Source organism: Odontesthes bonariensis, chromosome 5, assembly GCF_027942865.1.
Source record: "Odontesthes bonariensis isolate fOdoBon6 chromosome 5, fOdoBon6.hap1, whole genome shotgun sequence".
NCBI lineage: Eukaryota > Metazoa > Chordata > Actinopteri > Atheriniformes > Atherinopsidae > Odontesthes > Odontesthes bonariensis.
This window is the reverse complement of record NC_134510.1, coordinates 41,065,838-41,093,241: the sequence shown is the minus strand read 5'-3', so window position 1 is coordinate 41,093,241 and position 27,404 is coordinate 41,065,838. Positions and strand designations below refer to the sequence as shown.

Sequence of the window (27,404 nt, the reverse complement as noted above, 5' to 3'; positions counted from 1 at the left end):
CTTTAAAGGGACAGTTCGCCTCTTTAAAGGGACAGTTCGCCTCTTCTGACATGAAGCTGTGTAACATCCCATATCAGCAGCATAATTTCTGAACATCTTCTTCCCCCCTGCTGCGTCCTGTGAGCAGAGTTCCAGCCTCGTTTTGGTGTTGATGAAGGTAGTCCGGCTAGTTGGCTGGGGTTTAAAAAATAAAGCGTTTTGCTTCTCAGAACAATATGCGTTCAACAGAGTAATACATTTGCATCACAAAATGGTTCTCCAGGAAAAAGTCAGACCTTTCCTTTTGGTTCCTTCTCTTTCCTTTCCTGTTGAGCAAAATGGCTCAACAGGAAAAAGTCTGCACGGTCTGCACAGCAGGTAAACAGAAGAAAACAAAAAGAAAGGAAAGGAAAGAGGAGAGAGGAGAACTGTCCCTTTAAAGAGGCGAACTGTCCCTTTAAAGAGGAGAACTGTCCCTTTAAAGAGGAGAACTGTCCCTTTAAAGAGGAGAACTATCCCTTTAAAGAGGAGAACTGTCCCTTTAAAGAGGCGAACTGCCCCTTTAAAGAGGAGAACTGTCCCTTTAAAGAGACGAACTGTCCCTTTAAAGAGGTGAACTATCCCTTTAAAGAGGAGAACTGTCCCTTTAAAGAGGCGAACTGTCCCTTTAAAGAGGCGAACTGTCCCTTTAATGAGGCGAACTGTCCCTTTAAAGAGGAGAACTGTCCCTTTAAAGAGGAGAACTGTCCCTTTAAAGAGGCGAACTGCCCCTTTAAAGAGGAGAACTGTCCCTTTAAAGAGGCGAACTGTCCCTTTAAAGAGGAGAACTGTCCCTTTAAAGAGGAGAACTGTCCCTTTAAAGAGGTGAACTGTCCCTTTAAAGAGGAGAACTGTCCCTTTAAAGAGAACTGTCCCTTTAAAGAGGAGAACTGTCCCTTTAAAGAGGAGAACTGTCCCTTTAAAGAGGAGAACTGTCCCTTTAAAGAGGCGAACTGTCCCTTTAAAGAGGCGAACTGTCCCTTTAAAGAGGAGAACTGTCCCTTTAAAGAGGAGAACTGTCCCTTTAAAGAGACGAACTGTCCCTTTAAAGAGGAGAACTGTCCCTTTAAAGAGGAGAACTGTCCCTTTAAAGAGAACTGTCCCTTTAAAGAGGAGAACTGTCCCTTTAAAGAGAACTGTCCCTTTAAAGAGGAGAACTGTCCCTTTAAAGAGGAGAACTGTCCCTTTAAAGAGGAGAACTGTCCCTTTAAAGAGGCGAACTGTCCCTTTAAAGAGGAGAACTGTCCCTTTAAAGAGGAGAACTGTCCCTTTAAAGAGAACTGTCCCTTTAAAGAGGCGAACTGTCCCTTTAAGGAGGCGAACTGTCCCTTTAAAGAGGCGAACTGTCCCTTTAAGGAGGAGAACTGTCCCTTTAAGGTGTCCTGAGCCGTGCTGAGGCTCCACGTGTCCGGGGGACGCTCTGCGCTGTAACTCACCGTAACACCGACACAAACTGACCTGCTGATCCTCTCTGGTTTCTCCTCCTGCAGCGGCCTTCGATAAGAAGTACAAGGCGGCGTACTCGCGGCTCAGCGGCGCTCTGGGGCGCGAGGAGCTGCGCAGGAGGCGGGCGCAGCCGCCCAGCCCCAAAGCTGTGGACTGCAGGCGCAGCTTCCACCCGCCTCTGGAGTGCTGAGGGGGCCCGGGACCCTCTGGGAGGACCCCCGCCGCCTCCCCCCGCTGTCCTCCACCTCCCGCCGCCTCCCCCCGCTGTCCTCCACCTCCCGCCGCCTCCTGGTGGATGTGGGGGGGACGCTCAACCAGCCGCCGCTCGCCTCCATCACAGATCCCGAACGCCGTCCGGCAGCAGCGGGCGGGCTGAAGGTGGAGCGCCGGCCCAGAGGAGCCGACCACGATCTGCTGTCAGGAGGCGGAGCTTCATGCATGTGCAGACGGACCGGCCGCGTCTGAGTGCTTTGTCCTGCTTTAAAATACACAACAAGAGTTCCCGCTCAGAGTTCCCCCTCAGAGTTCCCCCTCAGAGTTCCCGCTCAGAGTTCCCCCTCAGAGTTCCCGCTCAGAGTTCCCCCTCAGAGTTCCCCCTCAGAGTTCCCGCTCTGAGTTCCCGCTCAGAGTTCCCCCTCAGAGTTCCCGCTCAGAGTTCCCGCTCAGAGTTCCCCCTCAGAGTTCCCCCTCAGAGTTCCCCCTCAGAGTCCCCCCTCTGAGTTCCCGCTCAGAGTTCCCCCTCAGAGTTCCCCCTCTGAGTTCCCGCTCAGAGTTCCCCCTCAGAGTTCCCCCTCAGAGTTCCCCCTCAGAGTTCCCCCTCAGAGTTCCCGCTCAGAGTTCCCGCTCAGAGTTCCCCCTCAGAGTTCCCCCTCTGAGTTCCCCCTCAGAGTTCCCCCTCAGAGTTCCCCCTCTGAGTTCCCGCTCAGAGTTCCCCCTCAGAGTTCCCCCTCAGAGTTCCCGCTCAGAGTTCCCGCTCAGAGTTCCCCCTCAGAGTTCCCCCTCTGAGTTCCCGCTCAGAGTTCCCCCTCAGAGTTCCCCCTCAGAGTTCCCGCTCAGAGTTCCCGCTCAGAGTTCCCCCTCAGAGTTCCCCCTCTGAGTTCCCGCTCTGAGTTCCCGCTCAGAGTTCCCCCTCAGAGTTCCCCCTCTGAGTTCCCCCTCTGAGTTCCCCCTCAGAGTTCCCGCTCAGAGTTCCCCCTCAGAGTTCCCCCTCAGAGTTCCCCCTCTGAGTTCCCGCTCAGAGTTCCCCCTCAGAGTTCCCCCTCTGAGTTCCCCCTCAGAGTTCCCCCTCAGAGTTCCCCCTCAGAGTTCCCCCTCTGAGTTCCCCCTCAGAGTTCCCCCTCTGAGTTCCCCCTCAGAGTTCCCCCTCAGAGTTCCCCCTCAGAGTTCCCGCTCAGAGTTCCCCCTCAGAGTTCCCGCTCAGATGAACCTTGCTTTGAGCGCTTCAGCATGTCAAACGTTTTCAGCCCCCAGCAGCTGCAGCTGTTTCTGGAAGCATCCACAGAAAGGCGGGGTTCCCTCCACAGGAAGGTGGGGTTCCCTCCACAGGAAGGCGGGGTTCCCTCCACAGGAAGGCGGGGTTCCCTCCACAGAAAGGCGGGGTTCCCTCCACAGAAAGGCGGGGTTCCCTCCACAGGAAGGCGGGGTTCCCTCCACAGAAAGGCGGGGTTCCCTCCACAGAAAGGTGGGGTTCCCTCCACAGGAAGGTGGGGTTCCCTCCACAGGAAGGCGGGGTTCCCTCCACAGGAAGGCGGGGTTCCCTCCACAGAAAGGTGGGGTTCCCTCCACAGGAAGGTGGGGTTCCCTCCACAGGAAGGCGGGGTTCCCTCCACAGGAAGGCGGGGTTCCCTCCACAGGAAGGCGGGGTTCCCTCCACAGGAAGGCGGGGTTCCCTCCACAGAAAGGCGGGGTTCCCTCCACAGAAAGGCGGGGTTCCCTCCACAGGAAGGTGGGGTTCCCTCCACAGGAAGGCGGGGTTCCCTCCACAGAAAGGCGGGGTACCCTCCACAGGAAGGTGGGGTTCCCTCCACAGGAAGGCGGGGTTCCCTCCACAGGAAGGCGGGGTTCCCTCCACAGAAAGGTGGGGTTCCCTCCACAGGAAGGCGGGGTACCCTCCACAGGAAGGCGGGGTTCCCTCCACCTCCCGGCGTCCCTGCAGCCCTCAGAGGTTTGGGAAGGCGGCTCCTGTGTTGCTGCTGCAGACGTCAGCTGAGTTCTGATGCTTGAACCCAACAGATGTTCCCCAGATGTTCCTCCCGCCTGCAGCCCAGAACCCACAAAGCACCGACCCTCACAGCGTCCTGCTCCCACCGGGATCTTCTTTCAGAAGCTGCCGGACTCGGCACCACCAGGCTGCTCCGACCTGCGTTTAATGTTCAGAGTGAAAAGTACCGCAGACTGTTCCTTTAACTGGACGCATCATGGGAAGTCTGGGACTTAAAGACATTCAGATGGATCCAATGATGACGTGAAGCCAAGAGAAGGCGACACAATCAAGTTCAGTTTCAGTTTTTCACTCAGTTAGCTCAGAGTTAGCTCAGAGTTAGCTCAGAGTTAGCTCAGAGTTAGCTCAGTTAGCTTGGAGTTAGCAGAGTTAGCTCTGAGTTATCTCAGAGTTAGCTCAGAGTTAGCAGAGTTAGGTCAGAGTTAGCTCAGTTAGCTCTGAGTTAGCTCAGTTAGGTCAGAGTTAGCAGAGTTAGCTCAGAGTTAACTCAGTTAGCTCAGAGTTAGCTCGGAGTTAGCAGAGTTAGCTCAGAGTTAGCTCTGAGTTAGCTTAGAGTTAGCTTGTAGTTAGCAGAGTTAGCTCTGAGTTAGCTCAGTTAGGTCAGAGTTAGCACAGTTAGCTCAGAGTTAACTCAGTTAGCTTGGAGTTAGCTCAGAGTTAGCAGAGTTAGCTCTGAGTTAACTCAGTTAGCTCAGAGTTAGCTCAGAGTTAGCTCAGAGTTAGCTTGGAGTTAGCAGAGTTAGCTCAGAGTTAGCTCAGAGTTAACTCAGTTAGCTCAGAGTTAGCTCAGTTAGCTTAGAGTTAGCTCAGTTAGCTTGGAGTTAGGTCAGAGTTAGCTCAGTTAGGTCAGAGTTAGCTCAGAGTTAACTCAGTTAGCTCATAGTTAGCTCCGAGTTCGCTCAGAGTTAGCAGAGTTAGCTCTGAGTTAGCTCTGAGTTAGCTCAGTTAGCTTAGAGTTAGCAGAGTTAGCTCTGAGTTAGCTCAGTTAGGTCAGAGTTAGCAGAGTTAGCTCTGAGTTAGCTCAGTTAGGTCAGAGTTAGCACAGTTAGCTCAGAGTTAGCTCAGAGTTAACTCAGTTAGCTCTGAGTTAGCTCTGAGTTAGCTCAGTTAGCTTAGAGTTAGCAGAGTTAGCTCTGAGTTAGCTCAGTTAGCTCAGAGTTAACTCAGTTAGCTTGGAGTTAGCTCAGAGTTAGCTCAGTTAGCTCAGAGTTAACTCAGTTAGCTCAGAGTTAGCTCAGTTAGCTCTGAGTTAACTCAGTTAGCTCAGCTTTAGTTAACTGAGTTAACTAAAGTTAACTTTAGTTTCTCCTCTTCTGCAGTTTGAACACTGATTTAAAGTCATTTCTTCCAGATGTTCCTCTCCTCGTCTCTTTGTCTCCTCGTCTCCTCTCCTCGTCTCTTTGTGTGAAATCCCTGGAACTTCCTGGTTCCTCCTCCTGTGACATCACAGGTGGGAGGAGCTAAAGGCAAAGATGTCAGTTTTAGGAACTTTAACTTCAGCAGCCGCTCCGCCTCGTTTCCTGTTCAATAACCGATTCAAACTGAACCGATCATGATGCACTGGATCCTGTGTGTGTGTGTGTGTGTGTGTGTGTGTGTGTGTGTGTGTGTGTGCACGTGTGCAGCAGGAACTCTGCTGTTTCCCTGCTTGTGTATTTTAAAGCAGCTTCTGAAGGAATCTGCTGAGTCTGCAGGTTTTATTGAGCAGAACAGACGAGTGTATTTAAACCACACGGTTGTGTTTGCTGTTGTAATTTATATTTGGCTGTGAGTTCAGTTGTAAATGTTTGTTTTTTAAGAAAACACAAAAATAAAAGATTTAGTGAAACTGCTGCTGTGATTTTTTTTCTCATTTATTTTCCGTTTTTATCCAAAAGTTTTCCCTCAAACTCTGAAGAAGTCTGTGATTAAAGTGCAGAAATTAATCTGAATAATCAGAAACTTCTGATTTTACATTTAAACATTTAAAACGGCTTCTTTGCTCAGTTGGACACAACACTGGTTCATCCCTTGAGTTAGGAGCCTTTTTCCTGCCTGAATGGTTCAGAGCTCAGAGTTAAGTGGCTTAATGAAGAAAAAACTGGACTGAAAATGGGGAAAAAAGCAGAAAATGTCCAAATAAAAACTTTGAAAAACCTTCAGAAAGTGTTGAAACTGTTGCTGAAGATCACTTAAGCTGCTTGGATGCAAAATATAAAGAAATAAAATGTATCTCATGACCAAAATGCTTCAAAAACCACATAAAATCCTTAATAATGCTGTCACAATCATACAAAAGTAGTTGGAAATTAATTGTAATACAAGAAATTATAATTAAATGTCTGTTTCTGTTCATTTTAGGCCACTATTTGAGTAAATTAATGTAAAAAAAATCAAATAATTCTTTGTTGCTCGTCTGACTCCAAATCTGTTTGGCGATATAAAGTCCTGTTTTTCACTTTCACTGGAGGAGAATGTGTGACAGGCTGCTGGGAACAAAGTGCCTAAAGATCCAGTTTAAAACGGCTTCTTTGCTGAGTTGGACACAACACTGGTTCATCCCTTGAGTTAGGAGCCTTTTTCCTGCCTGAATGGTTCATAGCTCAGAGTTAAGTGGCTTAATGAAGAAAAAACTGGACTGAAAATGGGGAAAAACGCAGAAAATGTCCAAATAAAAGCCATCGATGGAGACCGCTGTAAAATATTACAGGAAAGTCTGGCTGCTTGGAAGGAAAATGTAAAGAAATGAGATCTGGATCAGGACTGCTGCTCCATCTTTTGTTTTCATGACTTTAAATTTATTTACTTTATCCGTTCCATCTCATAGATTTGACTCACTTCCTTCATTTTGTTGCAAAACAGCGACTTTTAGTCATAATTGACCCTTTTTTTCAGTATAAAAGCATTAACTTTCCTCACTTTTGTCCTGTGGGATTTGAATCTTAACTAACTGAACATCAGTGTTTTAATCTGGAACTTTTCTGCAAAAAGAACAGTTTTATTACTCACGTTTAGGTACATTTAGCCTTTTTCCTGCCTGAATGCTTCACAGCTCAGAGTTAAAGTGGCTGAACAAAGAAAAAACACATTCCTCTGAAGATGCTCAGGTACAAGGACTGGACTGAAGATGAGGGAAGAAGCAGGAAATGTCCAAAGAGAAACTCTGAGAGCTTCAGGAAGCTGCAGAACTGCTGATCAGGACACTTTAAAGGTTCCAGGAACAGGATCAGGACTCTGGGACTTTAATAAATCTAAATTCATTAAATAATAAAACGTTTTATTTTGAAGTTTTAAATTTGTCATTTTATTCTGAAAGTCCAAACCGGATGTCGGACGCATAATTTTCGCAGACCGGTCCCCGCTCACATTTAGCATCATGCTGATTAAACTGCACCCAGAAACCAGTCCGACCCCCGCGCTGTGGACCGGGACCGGCCAGGAGAACCAGTGACCCGGGACACCAGGTGGGTTAGACCAGGTGGGTAGAAATGTAATTCACGCCAGAGTCCATTGACAAAATAAGCAATTTTAAGACTTTTTGTGCGGGAAGATGTGAAAATCTCAAAAATAATATAAAGCGATTTTTACCCAGCCGTGCACGGGTGATTCGGGGTGTTTCGGTCTGACAGATTTATTTTTTATGGATCGTTGTGATTGAATGAAGTCCAGAAGCAGCTCACAGTGCAGAAGTGTGTTCGGGGGAATATTCAGTGAGCAGCACAATTAGACCGTTTTTAGATGCGGAGGGATTCGTGTTGGACGCTTCACATATATGCCGAATTAAAGTCTAACATGTGTAGTTCTGATTGAGTTAATGAAGATAGGGGTTTATGGAGGTGGGTTAGGGTGAGGTGAAGATGGAGGTGAAGGTGCGTTTCCGCGGTTCCTCCCGCTGGGCGGGGCTCCTGGTGGCGCTGTCCGGCTTCGTGGTGCTGAAACGGTCACAGCTCCTCCCCTTACCGACTCCATTTCCGGGTTGGACGGTGAAACGCTGCAGTTATGTGAAATAATAATGATGAATGAGTGTTTCTGAAGCTGTGGTGTCCTGCTTCCAGACTCTGACCATGTGGGAGGAAGCGTTCCTGCTGCTGCTTCACGGCCTGGAAGGTAAAAACATTGTTTCACCTTCAAATATTCACCTCAGAATTAATATATAACCTTTCAGATAACAAAATGTTTTGTGTTACTGAAACTTAAGTCCAACATTTTACAGCTCAGAGCATAATAAAAGCATCAGAGTAGGTCTGCAGCTTTGGTTTCTGCACAGCATCTCAGTCAGGCTGAGGTCTGATTGGACCATCAACACCTCGATTCTTTTCTTTTTCACAGAACTGTAAATGTGTCACTTTCACTTTCTGTAGGTTTATTATTTATTACGGCTGGGCGAGTTAACTCGTTATTTATTTAACGCTGATAAATATTTGATCGCGCATTAACGCAGGTTTTATTATTAATTTTATTATTGTCAAAGTCTGTTGCTCACAGGCTTTTATTTTGCAAAAGGGGTTTGAATAAATTGATGAATAAATGAGAATCGAAGCTTCCTTTGGGCTCAAAGTTTAATCGTTATTTGCCCCTGTGTGTGTTGCAGCTGTAGTGGCGTCTCAGTGCTGGCAGGGGGCGACCTTTCCCGAGGCGGTAGTGTCTCCGGCGGTGCACAGCAGTGGGATCGTGCGGGTCCCGGACGCGGCGTCCCTGCCGCAGTGCGTGGCGGCGTGCTGCGAGCTGCCCGGGTACGAGCTGGCGTGGCTGTTCAAAGGCCGCTGCTATGCCCTGAACTGCCAGCAGGGGGCGGACTGCCGGCCCCAGGAGCGGCCCGGCGCCGACTCCGTCCTGGCCTTCCTGCGCAGGGCGTCCCCGACGCTGGCGCTGCAGTCTCTGGAGCGATCACCGGAGGACGACCTGGAGGCCCTGAAGGACCTGGCCCGGGTCGACGGGCCCCGGAGAGGTTTCTGGGACCCCGGGATGCTGGATGTGGAGGACTCAGAGGGAGGCCTGGAGGACCGGGGGGGCGCCGGCTTCAACCAATCAGAGGCAGCGGCTGGTCCCACGCAGGGCAGCGGGGCCCAGATCAGAGCGTCTTCTGAGAAGCCGAGCCGAGGGGGGAACAGAACCAGAACCCCAGCTGATCCAGATCCAGATGATCCTGATCCAGCTGTGGAGAGAACGGTGAGTAATGAGTCAAAAGCCACATTTCCACTGTAGGAACTTTATGCAGTTCCTAGAACCTTTTCAGGAATGGGGCCGTTTTTTCCCGCATTCGGACATACAGGAACTAGAGATCATGGCCCTCAGGAACTAGGGACCACGGCCCTCAGGAACTAGGGACCCCATCCCTCAGGAACTAGGGACCACGGCCCTCAGGAACTAGGGACCATGGCCCTCAGGAACTAGGGACCATTTCTCATGTGGGAATGCAGACTGAAACAGTTCCCCTGGGGAAGGACAGTTCTTAGAACTCTGTCCAAATGCGGCTAAAGGCTCCGTGGGCCAGAACCCAGAAGCTCCAGGACCCGGTTTCTGGCTCCTTCTGATCTTTAGCAGCTTTTAAAGCTCCTGAACTCCCTCAGCAGCTGCTGCCTCAGCTGGATCTTTGACCTTTGACCTTCCTGTTTCTCTCACAGACTCAAAGCGGCACCGCCTCTGCAACTGACTCCGCCCACCATCAGAACCCGTCTGCACAGCCCGACGCCATCAGAACCACAGGGAGGCCCGGTAGGTGCACCTGCAGAACTGTTTTAAATCTCAGTGAAACCTCGAGTAGAAACAGAACCAAACAGAACCGAGAACCGAGCTGCAGCAGGCGTTCCATTTTTTACTTTGGTAAAGTCGACATGTTCAGACGTTCAAAGGAGCTGGAAGGTGTTTCAGAGTCTTTGTCTCTGAATCCTCCATCACCTCCATCACCTCCATCATTCTCCTCCTGCAGGTCGGCCCCTGATGTCTTCTCTGGGAAACCCTGTAGAGCAGGTGCTGCCCACACAGAAGCTGGACGTCACCGCTGGACCCTCCAGAGTTTCTGAGGACCCCCCCGAACCCACAGCAGGTGAGAGACAGGTTACCTGGTTACCTGGTTCTGATACCTGGTTACCTGGTTACGATACCTGGTTACCTGGTTCTGATACCTGGTTACCTGGTTACGATACCTAGTTACCTGGTTACCTGGTTACGATACCTGGTTACCTGGTTACGATACCTGGTTACCTGGTTCTGATAACTGGTTACCTGGTTACGATACCTGGTTACCTGGTTCTGATACCTGGTTACCTGGTTCTGATACCTGGTTACCTGGTTACGATACCTGGTTACCTGGTTCTGATACCTGGTTACCTGGTTACGATACCTGGTTACCTGGTTACGATACCTGGTTACCTGGTTCTGATACCTGGTTACCTGGTTACCTGGTTACGATACCTGGTTACATGGTTCTGATACCTGGTTACCTGGTTACCTGGTTACGATACCTAGTTACATGGTTACCTGGTTACGATACCTGGTTACCTGGTTCTGATACCTGGTTACCTGGTTCTGATACCTGGTTACCTGGTTACGATACCTGGTTACCTGGTTCTGATACCTGGTTACCTGGTTACGATACCTAGTTACCTGGTTACCTGGTTACGATACCTGGTTACCTGGTTCTGATAACTGGTTACCTGGTTACGATACCTGGTTACCTGGTTCTGATACCTGGTTACCTGGTTACCTGGTTCTGATACCTGGTTACCTGGTTACCTGGTTCTGATACCTGGTTACCTGGTTACGATACCTGGTTACCTGGTTACGATACCTGGTTACCTGGTTCTGATACCTGGTTACCTGGTTCTGATACCTGGTTACCTGGTTACGATACCTGGTTACCTGGTTACCTGGTTCTGATACCTGGTTACCTGGTTCTGATACCTGGTTACCTGGTTACCTGGTTCTGATACCTGGTTACCTGGTTACGATACCTGGTTACCTGGTTCTGATACCTGGTTACCTGAGAAATAAGGCGACTGTTAAAGAAACAGCTGACTGTGGCTCAGAGATAATCAGGCTCTAATGAACTTTTCTCTCTTACAGACGCATCAAAGCCGCCTCAGGCGGCACCGACCGCCTCTCAGCCTCTGGTTCCGGCTATGACCTCTGACCCCACCGGTGCTTCTCCTCCACCCACACCAGCTGCAGGTACGTTTATGAACTTGAGGAAACGCGGTGCACGTGTCACCCTTTCCTGTTAGCGCTCTGTCTGCTGTCTCTGTCTGCCCGGATAGTCTCGAGCTGAGCAGGAGGTACTGTATATAGTAGGTAGCATGTAGTATGTAGTTTATAGTATGTAGTATCCAGTATGCAGTATGTAGTATGCAAGTATGTAGTATGTAGTATGCAAGTATGCAAGTATGTAGTATGTAGTATGCAAGTATATAGTATGCAGTATGTAGTATGCAAGTATGTAGTATGCAAGTATGTAGTATGCAGTATGTAGAATGTAGTATGCAAGTGTGTAGTATATAGTATGTAGTATGTAATATGTAGTATGTAATATGCAAGTATATAGTATGCAGTATGTAGTATGCAAGTACGTAATATGCAGTATGTAGTATGTAATATGCAGTATGTAGTATGTAGTATGCAGTATACAGTATGTAGTATGAAAGTATGTAGTATGCAGTATGCAGTATGTAGTATGTAGTATGCAGTATGCAGTATGCAGTATGTAGTATGCAGTATGTAGTGTGCTGTATGTAGTATGCAGTATACACTATGTAGTATGCAGTATGTAGTATGTAGTATACGGTATGTAGTATGCAGTATGCAGTATGTAGTATACGGTATGTAGCATGCAGTATGTAGTATGTAGAATGCAGTATGTAGTATGCAGTATGTATTATGTAGAATGCGGTATGTAGTAAATACGGTATGTAGCATGCAGTATGTAGTATGTAGAATGCAGTATGTATTATGTAGAATGCGGTATGTAGTAAATACAGTATGTAGTGTGCAGTATGTAGTATTGCAGTATGTAGTGTGCAGTATGTAGTATGCAGTATGCGGTATGTAGTATGTAGTATGGAAGTATGTAGTATATAGTGTGCAGTATGTAGAGTACAGTATGCAGTATATAGTATATAGTATGTAGTATGCAGTATGCGGTATGTAGTATGCAGTATGTAGTATTGCAGTATGTAGTGTGCGGTATGTAGTATGCAGTATGTAGTATGCAGTATGTAGTGTGCGGTATGTAGAATGCAGTTTGCAGTATGTAGTATGCAGTATGTAGTATTGCAGTATGTAGTGTGCGGTATGTAGAATGCAGTTTGCAGTATGCGGTATGTAGTATGTAGTATGGAAGTATGTAGTATATAGTGTGCAGTATGTAGAGTACAGTATGCAGTATATAGTATGCAGTATGTAGTATGCAGTATGTAGTATGCAGTATGCGGTATGTAGTATGCAGTATGTAGTATTGCAGTATGTAGTGTGCGGTATGTAGTATGCAGTTTGCAGTATGCGGTATGTAGTATGTAGTATGGAAGTATGTAGTATATAGTGTGCAGTATGTAGAGTACAGTATGCAGTATATAGTATATAGTATGTAGGATGTAGTATGCAGGATGTAGTATATAGTATAAATCAAGGTAACAACAAATCAAGCTAACGCTGGCTTTTCCCTGAGCAGATGTCGGGGGGTCAAACCGTGGTCCGCTGGCCGTCGTGGGTCCTGACAGGAGGCTGGTTCTCCCGCTGAGCCACGTCTGGCTCGATGGCAGCGGCAGCACCGACGACCGTGGCGTCAGCAGCTACCGGTGGGAGGTGGTCAGGTGGGACATCTTGTTTGTCTTACTGAGGAACGGGGTCTCTGATTGGTTCACTGAGTCTTCCTGTCTCTCTGATAGGTTCACCTGAGTCTTCCTGTCTCTCTGATTGGTTCACCTGAGTCTTCCTGTCTCTCTGATTGGTTCACTGAGTCTTCCTGTCTCTCTGATAGGTTCACCTGAGTCTTCCTGTCTCTCTGATTGGTTCACCTGAGTCTTCCTGTCTCTCTGATTGGTTCACCTGAGTCTTCCTGTCTCTCTGATTGGTTCACTGAGTCTTCCTGTCTCTCTGATTGGTTCACTGAGTCTTCCTGTCTCTCTGATTGGTTCACTGAGTCTTCTTGTTTCTCCAGCGGTCCTTCCGGGATGAAGCTGGAGGAGGCGGATCGGGCGGTTGCTAAGGTTACGGGTGTCCAGGCGGGGCGCTACACCTTCAAACTGACGGTGTCTGACCAGGAGGGGGCGACAGACAGCGCCCTGCTGAGCGTCTGGATAGAGGAAGGTGGGCGGAGCCTGCAGGGACCACGCCGGCCCCCGGTCGCCCACGCCAGCGGCAGCCACTGCCTCACGCTGCCCAACAACTCGCTGGTCCTCAGGGGCTCCGTGACCGACGGGGACCAGAGCCAGGTCCACTACCTGTGGACCAGGGACAGCCAGAGTCCTGCAGCCGGGGTCAGTCACACAGGGATCTGGGTCAGATAAGATAGACCACCAGAACCAGGTCAGAACCAGGTCAGAACCATGAGAACCAGGTCAGAACCAAATCAAAACCAGAACCTGGTCAGAACCTGGTCAGAACCAGGTCAGAACCAGGTCAGAACCATGAGAACCAGGTCAGAACCAGGTCAGAACCATGAGAACCAGGTCAGAACCAGGTCAGAACCAAATCAAAACCAGAACCAGGTCAGAACCAGATCAGAACCAGATCAAAACCAGAACCTGGTCAGAACCAGGTCAGAACCAGATCAAAACCAGAACCAGGTCAGAACCAGATCAGAACCAGATCAAAACCAGAACCTGGTCAGAACCAGGTCAGAACCAGATCAAAACCAGAACCAGGTCAGAATCAGATCAAAACCAGAACCAGGTCAGAACCAGGACAGAACCAGAACCAGAGGCATCTGTGGGACCCTCAGGGTTGACAGATGTTCTGCTCTGCGGGCGGTTCTGTTCGGATCACAGATGTTCTGCAGGCGGTTCTGTTGGGCTCACAGATGTTCTGTTCTGCAGGCGGTTCTGTTGGGCTAACAGATGTTCTGCTCTGCAGGCGGTTCTGTTCGGATCACAGATGTTCTGCAGGCGGTTCTGTTGGGCTAACAGATGTTCTGTTCTGCAGGCGGTTCTGTTCGGATCACAGATGTTCTGCAGGCGGTTCTGTTGGGCTCACAGATGTTCTGTTGGGCTCACAGATGTTCTGTTGGGCTAACAGATGTTCTGCTCTGCAGGCGGTTCTGTTCGGATCACAGATGTTCTGCAGGCGGTTCTGTTGGGCTCACAGATGTTCTGCAGGCGGTTCTGTTGGGCTCACAGATGTTCTGCTCTGCAGGCGGTTCTGTTGGGCTCACAGATGTTCTGTTGGGCTCACAGATGTTCTGTTGGGCTCACAGATGTTCTGCAGGCGGTTCTGTTGGGCTCAAAGATGTTCTGCAGGCGGTTCTGTTGGGCTCACAGATGTTCTGTTGGGCTCAAAGATGTTCTGCGGGCGGTTCTGTTGGGCTCACAGATGTTCTGTTGGGCTCAAAGATGTTCTGCAGGCAGTTCTGTTCGGATCACAGATGTTCTGCAGGCGGTTCTGTTGGGCTCACAGATGTTCTGTTGGGCTCACAGATGTTCTGCAGGCGGTTCTGTTGGGCTCACAGATGTTCTGCTCTGTGGGCGGTTCTGTTGGGCTAACAGATGTTCTGCTCTGTGGGCGGTTCTGTTGGGCTCACAGATGTTCTGTTGGGATCACAGATGTTCTGCTCTGTGGGCGGTTCTGTTGGGCTCACAGATGTTCTGTTGGGATCACAGATGTTCTGCTCTGCAGGCAGTTCTGTTGGGCTCACAGATGTTCTGTTGGGATCACAGATGTTCTGTTGGGCTCACAGATGTTCTGCAGGCGGTTCTGTTGGGCTCACAGATGTTCTGTTGGGCTCACAGATGTTCTGTTGGGCTCACAGATGTTCTGTTGGGATCACAGATGTTCTGCAGGCGGTTCTGTTGGGCTCACAGATGTTCTGCTCTGCAGGTGGTTCTGTTCGGATCACAGATGTTCTGCGGGAGGTTCTGTTGGGCTCACAGATGTTCTGCTCTGCAGGCGGTTCTGTTCGGATCACAGACCCGGGCCTCTCTGTACCTGGCTGACCTGGTGGAAGGCACCTACCTGTTCCAGCTGAGGGTGACCGACGCCCAGGGCCGCTCCAGCTCCGCCACGGCCACCGTGGAGGTCCGACCAGGTGGGTCAGAACTGCTGGGGTCCCCCCTCTGTCTCACTGTGTCCCCCCTCTGTTTCAGTGTGTCTCAGTGTGTCCCTCCTCTGTCTCACTGTGTCCCCCCTCTGTTTCAGTGTGTCTCAGTGTGTCCCTCCTCTGTCTCACTGTGTCCCCCCTCTGTCTCACTGTGTCCCCCCTCTGTCTCAGTGTGTCTCACTGTGTCCCCCCTCTGTTTCAGTGTGTCTCAGTGTGTCCCCGCTCTGTCTCAGTGTGTCTCAGTGTGTCTCACTGTGTCCCCCCTCTGTCTCAGGGTGTCCCCCTTCTGTCTCAGTGTGTCTCAGTGTGTCCCCCCTCTGTCTCACTGTGTCCCCTCTCTGTTTCAGTGTGTCTCAGTGTGTCCCTCCTCTGTCTCAGTGTGTCCCCCCTCTGTCTCACTGTGTCCCCCCTCTGTTTCAGTGTGTCTCAGTGTGTCCCTCCTCTGTCTCAGTGTGTCCCCCCTCTGTCTCAGTGTGTCCCTCCTCTGTCTCAGTGTGTCTCAGTGTGTCCCTCCTCTGTCTCAGTGTCCCCCACTCTGTCTCAGTGTGTCCCCCCTCTGTCTCAGTGTGTCCCTCCTCTGTCTTAGTATCCCCCCTCTGTCTCAGTGTGTCCCTCCTCTGTCTTAGTATCCCCCCTCTGTCTCAGTGTGTCTCAGTGTGTCCCTCCTCTGTCTCAGTGTGTCCCCCCTCTGTCTCAGTGTGTCTCAGTGTGTCCCTCCTCTGTCTCAGTGTGTCTCAGTGTGTCCCTCCTCTGTCTCAGTGTGTCCCCCCTCTGTCTCAGTGTGTCCCTCCTCTGTCTCAGTGTGTCTCAGTGTGTCCCTCCTCTGTCTCAGTGTCCCCCACTCTGTCTCAGTGTGTCCCCCCTCTGTCTCAGTGTGTCCCTCCTCTGTCTTAGTATCCCCCCTCTGTCTCAGTGTGTCCCTCCTCTGTCTTAGTATCCCCCCTCTGTCTCAGTGTGTCTCAGTGTGTCCCTCCTCTGTCTCAGTGTGTCCCCCCTCTGTCTCAGTGTGTCTCAGTGTGTCCCTCCTCTGTCTCAGTGTGTCTCAGTGTGTCCCTCCTCTGTCTCAGTGTGTCCCTCCTCTGTCTCAGTGTGTCCCTCCTCTGTCTCAGTGTGTCCCCCCTCTGTCTCAGTGTGTCTCAGTGTGTCCCTCCTCTGTCTCAGTGTGTCCCTCCTCTGTCTCAGTGTGTCTCAGTGTGTCCCCCCTCTGTCTCAGTGTGTCCCTCCTCTGTCTCAGTGTGTCCCCCCTCTGTCTCAGTGTGTCTCAGTGTGTCCCTCCTCTGTCTCAGTGTGTCCCTCCTCTGTCTCAGTGTGTCTCAGTGTGTCCCCCCTCTGTCTCAGTGTGTCCCTCCTCTGTCTCAGTGTGTCCCCCCTCTGTCTCAGTGTGTCCCTCTTCTGTCTCACTGTGTCCCCCCTCTGTCTCAGTGTGTCTCAGTGTGTCCCCCCTCTGTCTCAGTGTGTCTCAGTGTGTGTCCCCTCTGTCTCCGTGTGTCCCTCCTCTGTGGCCCTCCTCTGTCTCAGTGTGTCCCCCCTTTGTCTCAGTGTGTCTCACTATGTCTCACTGTGTCCCCCCTCTGTCTCAGTGTGTCTCATTGTGTCCCCCCCCTCTGTCTCAGTGTGTCCCTCCTCTGTCTCAGTGTGTCTCACTGTGTCCCTCCTCTGTCTCTGTGTCCCCCCTCTGTCTCAGTGTGTCCCTCCTCTGTCTCTGTGTCCCCCCTCTGTCTCAGTGTGTCACAGTGTGTCCCTCCTCTGTCTCGCTGTGTCCCTCCTCTGTCTCAGTGTGTCCCTACTCTGTCTCACTGTGTCCCTCCTCTGTCTCAGTGTGTCTCAGCGTGTCCCTCCTCTGTCTCAGTGTGTCTCAGTGTGTCTCACTGTGTCCCTCCTCTGTCTAATTTTGTCTCAGTGTGTCCCTCCTCTGTCTCAGTGATTCTCCCCTCTGTCTCAGTGTGTCTCACTGTGTCCCTCCTCTGTCTCTGTGTCCCCCTCTGTCTCAGTGTGTCACAGTGTGTCCCCCCTCTGTCTCAGTGTGTCTCAGTGTGTCTCAGTGTGTCCCTCCTCTGTCTCAGTGTGTCCCTCCTCTGTCTCAGTGTGTCTCAGTGTGTCCCCCCTCTGTCTCAGTGTGTCCCTCCTCTGTCTCAGTGTGTCCCCCCTCTGTCTCAGTGTGTCTCAGTGTGTCCCTCCTCTGTCTCAGTGTGTCCCTCCTCTGTCTCAGTGTGTCTCAGTGTGTCCCCCCTCTGTCTCAGTGTGTCCCTCCTCTGTCTCAGTGTGTCCCCCCTCTGTCTCAGTGTGTCCCTCTTCTGTCTCACTGTGTCCCCCCTCTGTCTCAGTGTGTCTCAGTGTGTCCCCCCTCTGTCTCAGTGTGTCTCAGTGTGTGTCCCCTCTGTCTCCGTGTGTCCCTCCTCTGTGGCCCTCCTCTGTCTCAGTGTGTCCCCCCTTTGTCTCAGTGTGTCTCACTATGTCTCACTGTGTCCCCCCTCTGTCTCAGTGTGTCTCATTGTGTCCCCCCCCTCTGTCTCAGTGTGTCCCTCCTCTGTCTCAGTGTGTCTCACTGTGTCCCTCCTCTGTCTCTGTGTCCCCCCTCTGTCTCAGTGTGTCCCTCCTCTGTCTCTGTGTCCCCCCTCTGTCTCAGTGTGTCACAGTGTGTCCCTCCTCTGTCTCGCTGTGTCCCTCCTCTGTCTCAGTGTGTCCCTACTCTGTCTCACTGTGTCCCTCCTCTGTCTCAGTGTGTCTCAGCGTGTCCCTCCTCTGTCTCAGTGTGTCTCAGTGTGTCTCACTGTGTCCCTCCTCTGTCTAATTTTGTCTCAGTGTGTCCCTCCTCTGTCTCAGTGATTCTCCCCTCTGTCTCAGTGTGTCTCACTGTGTCCCTCCTCTGTCTCTGTGTCCCCCTCTGTCTCAGTGTGTCACAGTGTGTCCCCCCTCTGTCTCAGTGTGTCTCACTGTGTCCCTCCTCTGTCTCTGTGTCCCCCCTCTGTCTCAGTGTTTCTCACTGTGTCCCTCCTCTGTCTCTGTGTCCCCCCTCTGTCTCAGTGTGTCACAGTGTGTCCCCCCTCTGTCTCAGTGTCTCCCTCCTCTGTCTCACTGTGTCCCTCCTCTGTCTCAGTGTGTCCCTCCTCTGTCTCACTGTGTGCCTCCTCTGTCTCAGTGTGTCCCTCCTCTGTCTCTGTGTCCCCCCTCTGTCTCAATGTGTCTCAGTGTGTCTCACTGTGTCCCTCCTCTGTCTCAGTGTCCCCCCTCTGTCTGTGTGTCCCTCCTCTGTCTCAGTGTGTCTCAGTGTGTCCCTCCTCTGTCTCACTGTGTCCCTCCTCTGTCTCAGTGTGTCCCTCCTCTATCTCACTGTGTCCCTCCTCTGTCTCAGTGTGTCCCCCTCTGTCTCACTGTGTCCCCCCTCTGTCTCAGTGTGTCCCCTCTCTGTCTCAGTGTGTCCCTCCTCTGTCTCACTGTGTCCCCCCTCTGTCTCAGTGTGTCCCTCCTCTGTCTCAGTGTGTCCCTCCTCTGTCTCAGTGTGTTCCTCCTCTGTCTCAGTGTGTCTCAGTGTGTCCCTCCTCTGTCTCAGTGTGTCTCAGTGTGTCCCTCCTCTGTCTCAGTGTGTCCCTCCTCTGTCTCAGTGTGTCCCTCCTCTGTCTCAGTGTGTCTCAGTGTGTCCCTCCTCTGTCTCAGTGTCCCCCCCCCTGTCTCAGTGTGTCTCACTGTGTCCCTCCTCTGTCTCACTGTGTCTCAGTGTGTCCCTCCTCTGTCTCAGTGTGTCCCTCCTCTGTCTCAGTGTGTCTCATTGTGTCCCTCCTCTGTCTCAGTGTGTTTCAGTGTGTCCCCCTCTGTCTCACTGTGTCTCAGTGTGTCCCTCTTCTGTCTCAGTGTGTCCCTCCTCTGTCTCAGTGTGTCTCACTGTGTCCCTCCTCTGTCTCACTGTGTCTCAGTGTGTCCCCCTCTGTCTCACTGTGTCTCAGTGTGTCCCTCCTCTGTCTCAGTGTGTCTCACTGTGTCCCCCTCTGTCTCACTGTGTCTCAGTGTGTCCCTCCTCTGTCTCACTGTGTCCCCCTCTGTCTCACTGTGTCTCAGTGTGTCCCTCCTCTGTCTCAGTGTGTCTCAGTGTGTCCCTCCTCTGTCTCAGTGTGTCTCAGTGTGTCCCTCCTCTGTCTCACTGTGTCTCAGTGTGTCCCTCCTCTGTCTCAGTGTGTCTCAGTGTGTCCCTCCTCTGTCTCAGTGTGTCTCAGTGTGTCCCTCCTCTGTCTCACTGTGTCTCAGTGTGTCCCCCTCTGTCTCACTGTGTCTCAGTGTGTCTCACTGTGTCCCTCCTCTGTCTCAGTGTCCCCCCTCTGTCTGTGTGTCCCTCCTCTGTCTCAGTGTGTCTCAGTGTGTCCCTCCTCTGTCTCACTGTGTCCCTCCTCTGTCTCAGTGTGTCCCTCCTCTATCTCACTGTGTCCCTCCTCTGTCTCAGTGTGTCCCCCTCTGTCTCACTGTGTCCCCCCTCTGTCTCAGTGTGTCCCCTCTCTGTCTCAGTGTGTCCCTCCTCTGTCTCACTGTGTCCCCCCTCTGTCTCAGTGTGTCCCTCCTCTGTCTCAGTGTGTCCCTCCTCTGTCTCAGTGTGTTCCTCCTCTGTCTCAGTGTGTCTCAGTGTGTCCCTCCTCTGTCTCAGTGTGTCTCAGTGTGTCCCTCCTCTGTCTCAGTGTGTCCCTCCTCTGTCTCAGTGTGTCCCTCCTCTGTCTCAGTGTGTCTCAGTGTGTCCCTCCTCTGTCTCAGTGTCCCCCCCCCTGTCTCAGTGTGTCTCACTGTGTCCCTCCTCTGTCTCACTGTGTCTCAGTGTGTCCCTCCTCTGTCTCAGTGTGTCCCTCCTCTGTCTCAGTGTGTCTCAGTGTGTCCCTCCTCTGTCTCAGTGTGTTTCAGTGTGTCCCCCTCTGTCTCACTGTGTCTCAGTGTGTCCCTCTTCTGTCTCAGTGTGTCCCTCCTCTGTCTCAGTGTGTCTCACTGTGTCCCTCCTCTGTCTCACTGTGTCTCAGTGTGTCCCCCTCTGTCTCACTGTGTCTCAGTGTGTCCCTCCTCTGTCTCAGTGTGTCTCACTGTGTCCCCCTCTGTCTCACTGTGTCTCAGTGTGTCCCTCCTCTGTCTCACTGTGTCCCCCTCTGTCTCACTGTGTCTCAGTGTGTCCCTCCTCTGTCTCAGTGTGTCTCAGTGTGTCCCTCCTCTGTCTCAGTGTGTCTCAGTGTGTCCCTCCTCTGTCTCACTGTGTCTCAGTGTGTCCCTCCTCTGTCTCAGTGTGTCTCAGTGTGTCCCTCCTCTGTCTCAGTGTGTCTCAGTGTGTCCCTCCTCTGTCTCACTGTGTCTCAGTGTGTCCCCCTCTGTCTCACTGTGTCTCAGTGTGTCCCTCCTCTGTCTCACTGTGTCTCAGTGTGTCCCTCCTCTGTCTCAGTGTGTCCCTCCTCTGTCTCACTGTGTCTCAGTGTGTCTCAGTGTGTCCCTCCTCTGTCTCCGTAGAGCCCGGCGGGGGGGAGCAGGTGGAGCTGGAGATGCTGGTCCCGGTGTCCCAGGTGAGCGTGGCTCAGAGGGACACGGTGGTCCGACAGCTCGCCGCTCTGATCCACGTCCTGAACGGGGACGTCCAGGTCCGAGCGCTGCAGGGCCGCTCCCACATCAGGTACGGCCCCGGGCACCGGGGCCCCCGGGTCACATGTGATAACCATAGATATGTATAGAATCGTAGATATGTATAGAACCATAGATATGTATAGAATCATAGATATGTATAGAATCATAGATATGTATAGAACCATAGATATGTATAGAATCATAGATATGTATAGAACCATAGATATGTATAGAATCATAGATATGTATAGAATCACAGATATGTATAGAACCATAGATATGTATAGAACCATTGATATGTATAGAATCACAGATATGTATAGAACCATAGATATGTATAGAATCACAGATATGTATAGAACCATAGATATGTATAGAATCACAGATACGTATAGAATCATAGATATGTATAGAATCATAGATACGTATAGAATCATAGATATGTATAGAATCATAGATATGTATAGAATCACAGATATGTATAGAATCACAGATATGTATAGAACCATAGATATGTATAGAATCACAGATATGTATAGAACCATAGATATGTATAGAACCATTGATATGTATAGAATCACAGATATGTATAGAACCATAGATATGTATAGAATCACAGATACGTATAGAATCACAGATATGTATAGAATCACAGATACGTATAGAATCATAGATATGTATAGAACCATAGATATGTATAGAACCATTGATATGTATAGAACCATAGATATGTATAGAACCATAGATATGTATAGAATCATAGATATGTATAGAACCATAGATATGTATAGAATCATAGATATGTATAGAATCACAGATATGTATAGAATCATAGATACGTATAGAATCATAGATATGTATAGAATCATAGATATGTATAGAATCACAGATATGTATAGAATCACAGATATGTATAGAACCATAGATATGTATAGAACCATAGATATGTATAGAACCATAGATATGTATAGAACCATAGATATGTATAGAACCATTGATATGTATAGAACCATAGATATGTATAGAACCATAGATATGTATAGAATCATAGATATGTATAGAACCATAGATATGTATAGAATCATAGATATGTATAGAATCACAGATATGTATAGAATCATAGATACGTATAGAATCATAGATACGTATAGAATCATAGATATGTATAGAATCATAGATATGTATAGAATCACAGATATGTATAGAATCACAGATATGTATAGAACCATAGATATGTATAGAACCATTGATATGTATAGAATCACAGATATGTATAGAACCATAGATATGTATAGAATCACAGATACGTATAGAATCACAGATATGTATAGAATCACAGATATGTATAGAACCATAGATATGTATAGAATCACAGATACGTATAGAATCATAGATATGTATAGAACCATAGATATGTATAGAACCATTGATATGTATAGAAGCATAGATATGTATAGAACCATAGATATGTATAGAATCATAGATATGTATAGAACCATAGATATGTATAGAATCATAGATATGTATAGAATCATAGATATGTATAGAATCACAGATATGTATAGAATCATAGATATGTATAGAACCATAGATATGTATAGAACCATAGATATGTATAGAACCATAGATATGTATAGAATCATAGATATGTATAGAATCACAGATATGTATAGAATCACAGATATGTATAGAACCATAGATATGTATAGAATCATAGATATGTATAGAATCATAGATATGTATAGAACCATAGATATGTATAGAATCATAGATATGTATAGAACCATAGATATGTATAGAATCATAGATATGTATAGAATCATAGATATGTATAGAATCATAGATATGTATAGAACCATAGATATGTATAGAATCATAGATATGTATAGAACCATAGATATGTATAGAACCATAGATATGTATAGAATCATAGATATGTATAGAACCATAGATATGTATAGAACCATAGATATGTATAGAATCATAGATATGTATAGAACCATAGATATGTATAGAATCACAGATATGTATAGAATCACAGATATGTATAGAACCATAGATATGTATAGAACCATAGATATGTATAGAATCATAGATATGTATAGAACCATAGATATGTATAGAATCATAGATATGTATAGAACCATAGATATGTATAGAACCATAGATATGTATAGAATCATAGATATGTATAGAACCATAGATATGTATAGAACCATAGATATGTATAGAATCATAGATATGTATAGAATCATAGATATGTATAGAATGGCTAGATGTCTCGTCCGCGTTGCTGGGCAACGGAGTGGAACGTCCGCAGACGGCGGCCATCTTACCACAGGCAGCTCTCTCATTGTGTTGATGGTGAAACATTCAAACATTCAAGACATAACTTGCTTAATTCTTAAACGTTTAGATTATTATAAACATCAAAGTAGTAAGCTAATTATCACACTACAGACGAAGTCCATATTTATTTTTTTAAATAAAAACGTAAATATTTCAGGTTTTTTTGCCCCATGACTCAACTTTATTTACCCCTTGGGATGACTCCCTCAGGGAGATTCAAGTCCCCAGTAGCTCCAAACACACACATAGGATCTCTATAAATCTAAAATACAGTATAATATAGAATAATTAATATAATATATCATTAATATAGAATAATCTAAAACAAAGTGTAAAAAAGAATATAGGCTATACAAGATATACAAAGTAAAGAGAGTTAAATAAAATAAGTTATAGCACTATGGTTGAGTTATTGCCCATATTGCACTACACTTGTGTTAATTACACATTGTATGCACATAGTCTGACCATAAATAGAAAAGATATTGCACAGTAGTGACGTGAATTATTGCACAGATGACCGAATAAATAAAATATCGCACAGGGTCTTTTAGTCTGTAAAACAGTGTAAAATGGTGGAGATTTCTGCGAGATAAGAGTAACAGCGTCAGAGCAGATCACTTAGCGTAACTATGGTTACCTCAGGTCTGACTGTCTCCCGGACATCTCACCCTGTGGTAAGATGGCCGACCTGTGCGGACGTTCTAAACTCAGACGCAACACATCGAGCCGTTCTACACACATCTATGGTCTGATCTATGATGTGTAACAGCTGCCTCTCTGAGGTCCAAACGCTTCCTGTCTGTGTGTCTGCAGCACAGTGCTGCGCTTCTCCATCCGGGGCCCCGGGGGGCCCGGACACGCCCCCGGGGGGCCCCTCCCCAGCTCCAGGCTGGTGGCTCTGCTGAGGAGCCAGCTGCTCGGGGAGAAGAGCGACTACCTGCTGTTCCGGGTGCTGAGAGTCGACTCGGTCGGTAAGTTGGACCTCCGGCCCGTTTGGACCCGTTTGGACCCGTTCAGGCCCATTCAGGCCCATTCAGGCCCTTTCAGGCCCGTTCAGGCCCACTCAGGCCCTTTCAGACCCATTCAGGCCCTTTCAGGCCCGTTCAGGCCCACTCAGGCCCTTTCAGGCCCATTCAGGCCCTTTCAGGCCCGTTCAGGCCCTTTCAGGCCCTTTCAGGCCCGTTCAGGCCCGTTCAGGCCCTTTCAGGCCCTTTCAGGTCCGTTGGGACCCATTGGGACCCTTTGGGACCCTTTGGGACCCTTTGGGACCCTTTGGAATCCGTTGGGACCCGTTGGGACCCTTTGGGACCCTTTGGGACCCTTTGGAATCCGTTGGGACCCGTTGGGACCCTTTGGGACCCGTTGGGACCCGTTGGGACCCTTTGGGACCCTTTGGGACCCTTTGGAATCCGTTGGGACCCTTTGGGACCCTTTGGAACCCGTTGGGACCCGTTGGGACCCGTTGGGACCCTTTGGGACCCTTTGGGACCCATTGGGACCCGTTGGGACCTGTTCAGAACCAGAACCAGGTTTCAGTCCCTGCTTCCTTCTTCAGTGTGTCTGCTGCGCTGCTCGGGGCGGGGCCAGTGCGATCCAATCACCAAGCAGTGCGCCTGCGACCCCTCCTGGACGGAGAGCCCGGTTCGTCGTTACCTCGGCGACGGAGAAAGCAACTGCGGTAACGCCTTCATTTAGTTACACATATACATATATTTATTTATTTAATATGTATATATATATTACTTTAAGGGTTCTGACTTTAGAGGGAGGGGCGCCATCCTGTGGCCATGCGGGGAGCAGCACCTAAATGTTTAAATGGTTATATTCCCTGAGGGTTCTCTGAGGGTTCTCTGGGGGTTCCCTGAGGGTTCCCTGAGGGTTCCCTGGGGGTTCCCTGGGGGTTCTCTGGGGGTTCCCTGGGGGTTCCCTGAGGGTTCCCTGGGGGTTCTCTGGGGGTTCCCTGAGGGTTCCCTGGGGGTTCTCTGGGGGTTCCCTGGGGGTTCCCTGAGGGTTCCCTGGGGGTTCTCTGGGGGTTCCCTGAGGGTTCCCTGGGGGTTCTCTGGGGGTTCTCTGGGGGTTCCCTGAGGGTTCTCTGGGGGTTCCCTGGGGGTTCCCTGAGGGTTCCCTGGGGGTTCTCTGGGGGTTCTCTGGGGGTTCTCTGGGGGTTCCCTGAGGGTTCCCTGGGGGTTCTCTGAGGGTTCTCTGGGGGTTCTCTGAGGGTTCCCTGAGGGTTCCCTGGGGGTTCTCTGGGGGTTCTCTGGGGGTTCTCTGAGGGTTCTCTGGGGGTTCTCTGAGGGTTCTCTGAGGGTTCTCTGGGGGTTCTCTGGGGGTTCTCTGAGGGTTCCCTGAGGGTTCTCTGGGGGTTCTCTGAGGGTTCTCTGGGGGTTCTCTGAGGGTTCTCTGGGGGTTCTCTGAGGGTTCTCTGGGGGTTCTCTGAGGGTTCTCTGGGGGTTCTCTGGGGGTTCTCTGGGGGTTCTCTGAGGGTTCCCTGAGGGTTCTCTGGGGGTTCTCTGAGGGTTCTCTGAGGGTTCCCTGAGGGTTCTCTGGGGGTTCTCTGAGGGTTCTCTGGGGGTTCTCTGGGGCCCTCAGAGAGCTGGGTGCAGATGGCTCTACCACACTGACTCCGGTTTTCTCTCCCACAGACTGGAGGGTTCTGTACGTCATCCTGAGCAGCTTCGTGCTGATGGTCTCCATCCTGGTTCTCAGCTGGTTCTTCCTCTGCTGCTGCAGCAGGTGAGCGACCCGGGTCAGCTGGGAACCTGTTCCCAGTAACCCGGCTAGCTTTAGTAGCGCCGAATTTGTGGGAACAAAATTGTAAACAGCCAGTATTTTGTCAGGTTTTCAACACGCTGGGGATCTAAACGACTACTTTCTCACCTGAAAATGTTTCAAATGTTGCTAAAGTTTACAGAGTTTAGAGCTTAAGAGAAATCAGCTTCAGGCCGGCTGATTTCGGCTCGGGCAGGAGCGAAATGCATTGTGGGTAAACGCTCTGCATACTGTCTGATCGATGAGTGTGTAGTATGTAGTATGCAGCTTGTAGTATGGAAGTATGTAAGTATGTTCCCAGTGGAACCTGTTCCCAGTGGAACCTGGTCCCAGAGGAACCTGGTCCCAGTGGAACCTGGTCCCAGTGGAACCTGGTCCCAGAGGAACCTGGTCCCAGTGGAACCTGGTCCCAGAGGAACCTGGTCCCAGTGGAACCTGGTCCCAGTGGAACCTGGTCCCAGTGGAACCTGGTCCCAGAGGAACCTGGTCCCAGTGGAACCTGGTCCCAGAGGAACCTGGTCCCAGTGGAACCTGGTCCCAGTGGAACCTGGTCCCAGTGGAACCTGGTCCCAGAGGAACCTGGTCCCAGTGGAACCTGGTCCCAGTGGAACCTGGTCCCAGTGGAACCTGGTCCCAGTAACCGTCTGTTCTTTCTGTTCAGGCGGAGACGCACCAAAGTGAGGAAGAAGACCCGCTACACCATCCTGGACAACGTGGACGAGCAGGAGCGGGTGGAGCTCAGGCCCAGATTCAGTGAGTGATCCCGATTGGTCGGCTGCGGGACGGCGAGCGTCCACACGTGGTCTGAGGACGTCTGTCCTCTGTGCAGGTATCAAACACCGCAGCACCGAGCACAACTCCAGCCTCATGATGTCCGAGTCCGAGCTGGACAGCGACCAGGACGCCGTCTTCAGCCGAGACCGCAGGAGGAACCGGGTCGGCGCCCAGGCCGCCCGCAACGGAAACGCCTTCGGCTGACGGGGCGGCCCGCGGACCCACGGGGGACGGCTCGGGTTGGTTGGTCCCTCTGATGGTTCTGGATCAGGTTCAGGGTCCTGTGAGCGGCTCTGACGGCAGGGACCAATCAGAATCCTCCCCTGAGACGCATCAGAGGCGCCGCCGACCTGCTGCTGCACCGCAGAGACACGTCTCTCTGAGCTGCAGCATCCCATAATGCTCCTTTCTTCTGGGACTCATCCTGCTCTCCTTTGATTGGCCGACTTCAGTCAGGGGCGGAGCCTGTTGCTGATGTCACAGCGCAGGCCGTTAAAGGGCGCCGCCGCCACATTGTGAGGCTGCTGACATCACTGATGAGCTCACAAAGACGGGGATGGTTCTGTTGGAGCGTCATCAGAACCAGCAGAACCAGCTGTCACTCAAATTGAAAAAAAATGGCGGCAGACGCCATTCCAACTCGTGCTTCCTGAGACAGAAGCTCAGATTTACCTGATCAGATCCGTGTTTTTAATCAGGCACCTGTTGGTTTGACAAAATGCGTGAAGCACGAATCCAACCAGAACGTCTGCAACACCAGGGCTGTGTACCAAACCGCATACTTCTCCTACTAACTTTCTGAGTTAGTATGCGAGTTTGAGTAAGCAGAAGTTCCCGGATGCATACTAGATTCTCCTAAATGTTGGGTATGCATCATGAGGTTACTACTCATACTCAACTACCCAAGATGCAACGTAACGTGACGTCGCCGATCGTCATTTCCTGTCAAAACGTCAGTTTCAAGCTAGCTACAACGAGGGTAGGTTCACTTCCTGTTTCCAAAACAAAAGCACCAATTGTATC

At 50.0% G+C, this 27,404-nt stretch overlaps 2 protein-coding genes across 5 annotated transcripts in view; both read left to right on the top strand.

Moving 5' to 3' along the window:
* Positions 1 to 5,517, top strand: part of dennd4b (DENN/MADD domain containing 4B) — a 72,270-nt gene extending 66,753 nt beyond the window's left edge. For 2 of the 3 annotated variants that reach the window (XM_075466396.1, XM_075466397.1), the window contains exon 29: positions 1,509 to 5,517. In XM_075466396.1, coding sequence (XP_075322511.1) covers positions 1,509 to 1,654 — 146 coding nt within the window. In that variant the 3' untranslated portion in view covers positions 1,655 to 5,517. The remainder of the gene's footprint in view (positions 1 to 1,508) is intronic. The other variant, XR_012769835.1, reaches the window with a different exon arrangement.
* Positions 5,518 to 6,999: 1,482 nt separating this feature from the next.
* kiaa0319 (KIAA0319 ortholog) lies at positions 7,000 to 27,176 on the top strand. Of its 2 annotated transcripts, none has more exons than XM_075466873.1 (15): positions 7,000 to 7,128; positions 7,720 to 7,771; positions 8,256 to 8,833; positions 9,289 to 9,379; positions 9,594 to 9,710; positions 10,730 to 10,834; positions 12,327 to 12,468; positions 12,816 to 13,134; positions 14,759 to 14,897; positions 20,376 to 20,535; positions 23,652 to 23,809; positions 24,394 to 24,516; positions 25,481 to 25,571; positions 26,269 to 26,360; positions 26,437 to 27,176. In XM_075466873.1, exons 2-15 carry the CDS (start codon positions 7,729 to 7,731, stop codon positions 26,583 to 26,585), a joined length of 2,307 nt encoding a protein of 768 aa, XP_075322988.1. In that variant the 5' UTR covers positions 7,000 to 7,128; positions 7,720 to 7,728; the 3' UTR covers positions 26,586 to 27,176. The 2 variants fall into 2 exon arrangements, with proteins under 2 accessions (XP_075322988.1, XP_075322986.1); XM_075466871.1 differs by having other exon boundaries at positions 7,000 to 7,142.
* Positions 27,177 to 27,404: the final 228 nt, after the last annotated feature.

What these genes read in the sequence shown, in the direction of transcription:
- kiaa0319 (XM_075466873.1), top strand. Translation starts at nt 7,729, where the DNA reads ATGTGGGAGGAAGCGTTCCTGCTGCTGCTTCACGGCCTGGAAG. An exon ending in GCCAGAGTCCTGCAGCCGGG is followed by an intron (nt 13,135 to 14,758) that starts GTCAGTCACACA and finishes TCTGCTCTGCAG; the next exon opens with GCGGTTCTGTTCGGATCACA. An exon ending in CGACGGAGAAAGCAACTGCG is followed by an intron (nt 24,517 to 25,480) that starts GTAACGCCTTCA and finishes TCTCTCCCACAG; the next exon opens with ACTGGAGGGTTCTGTACGTC.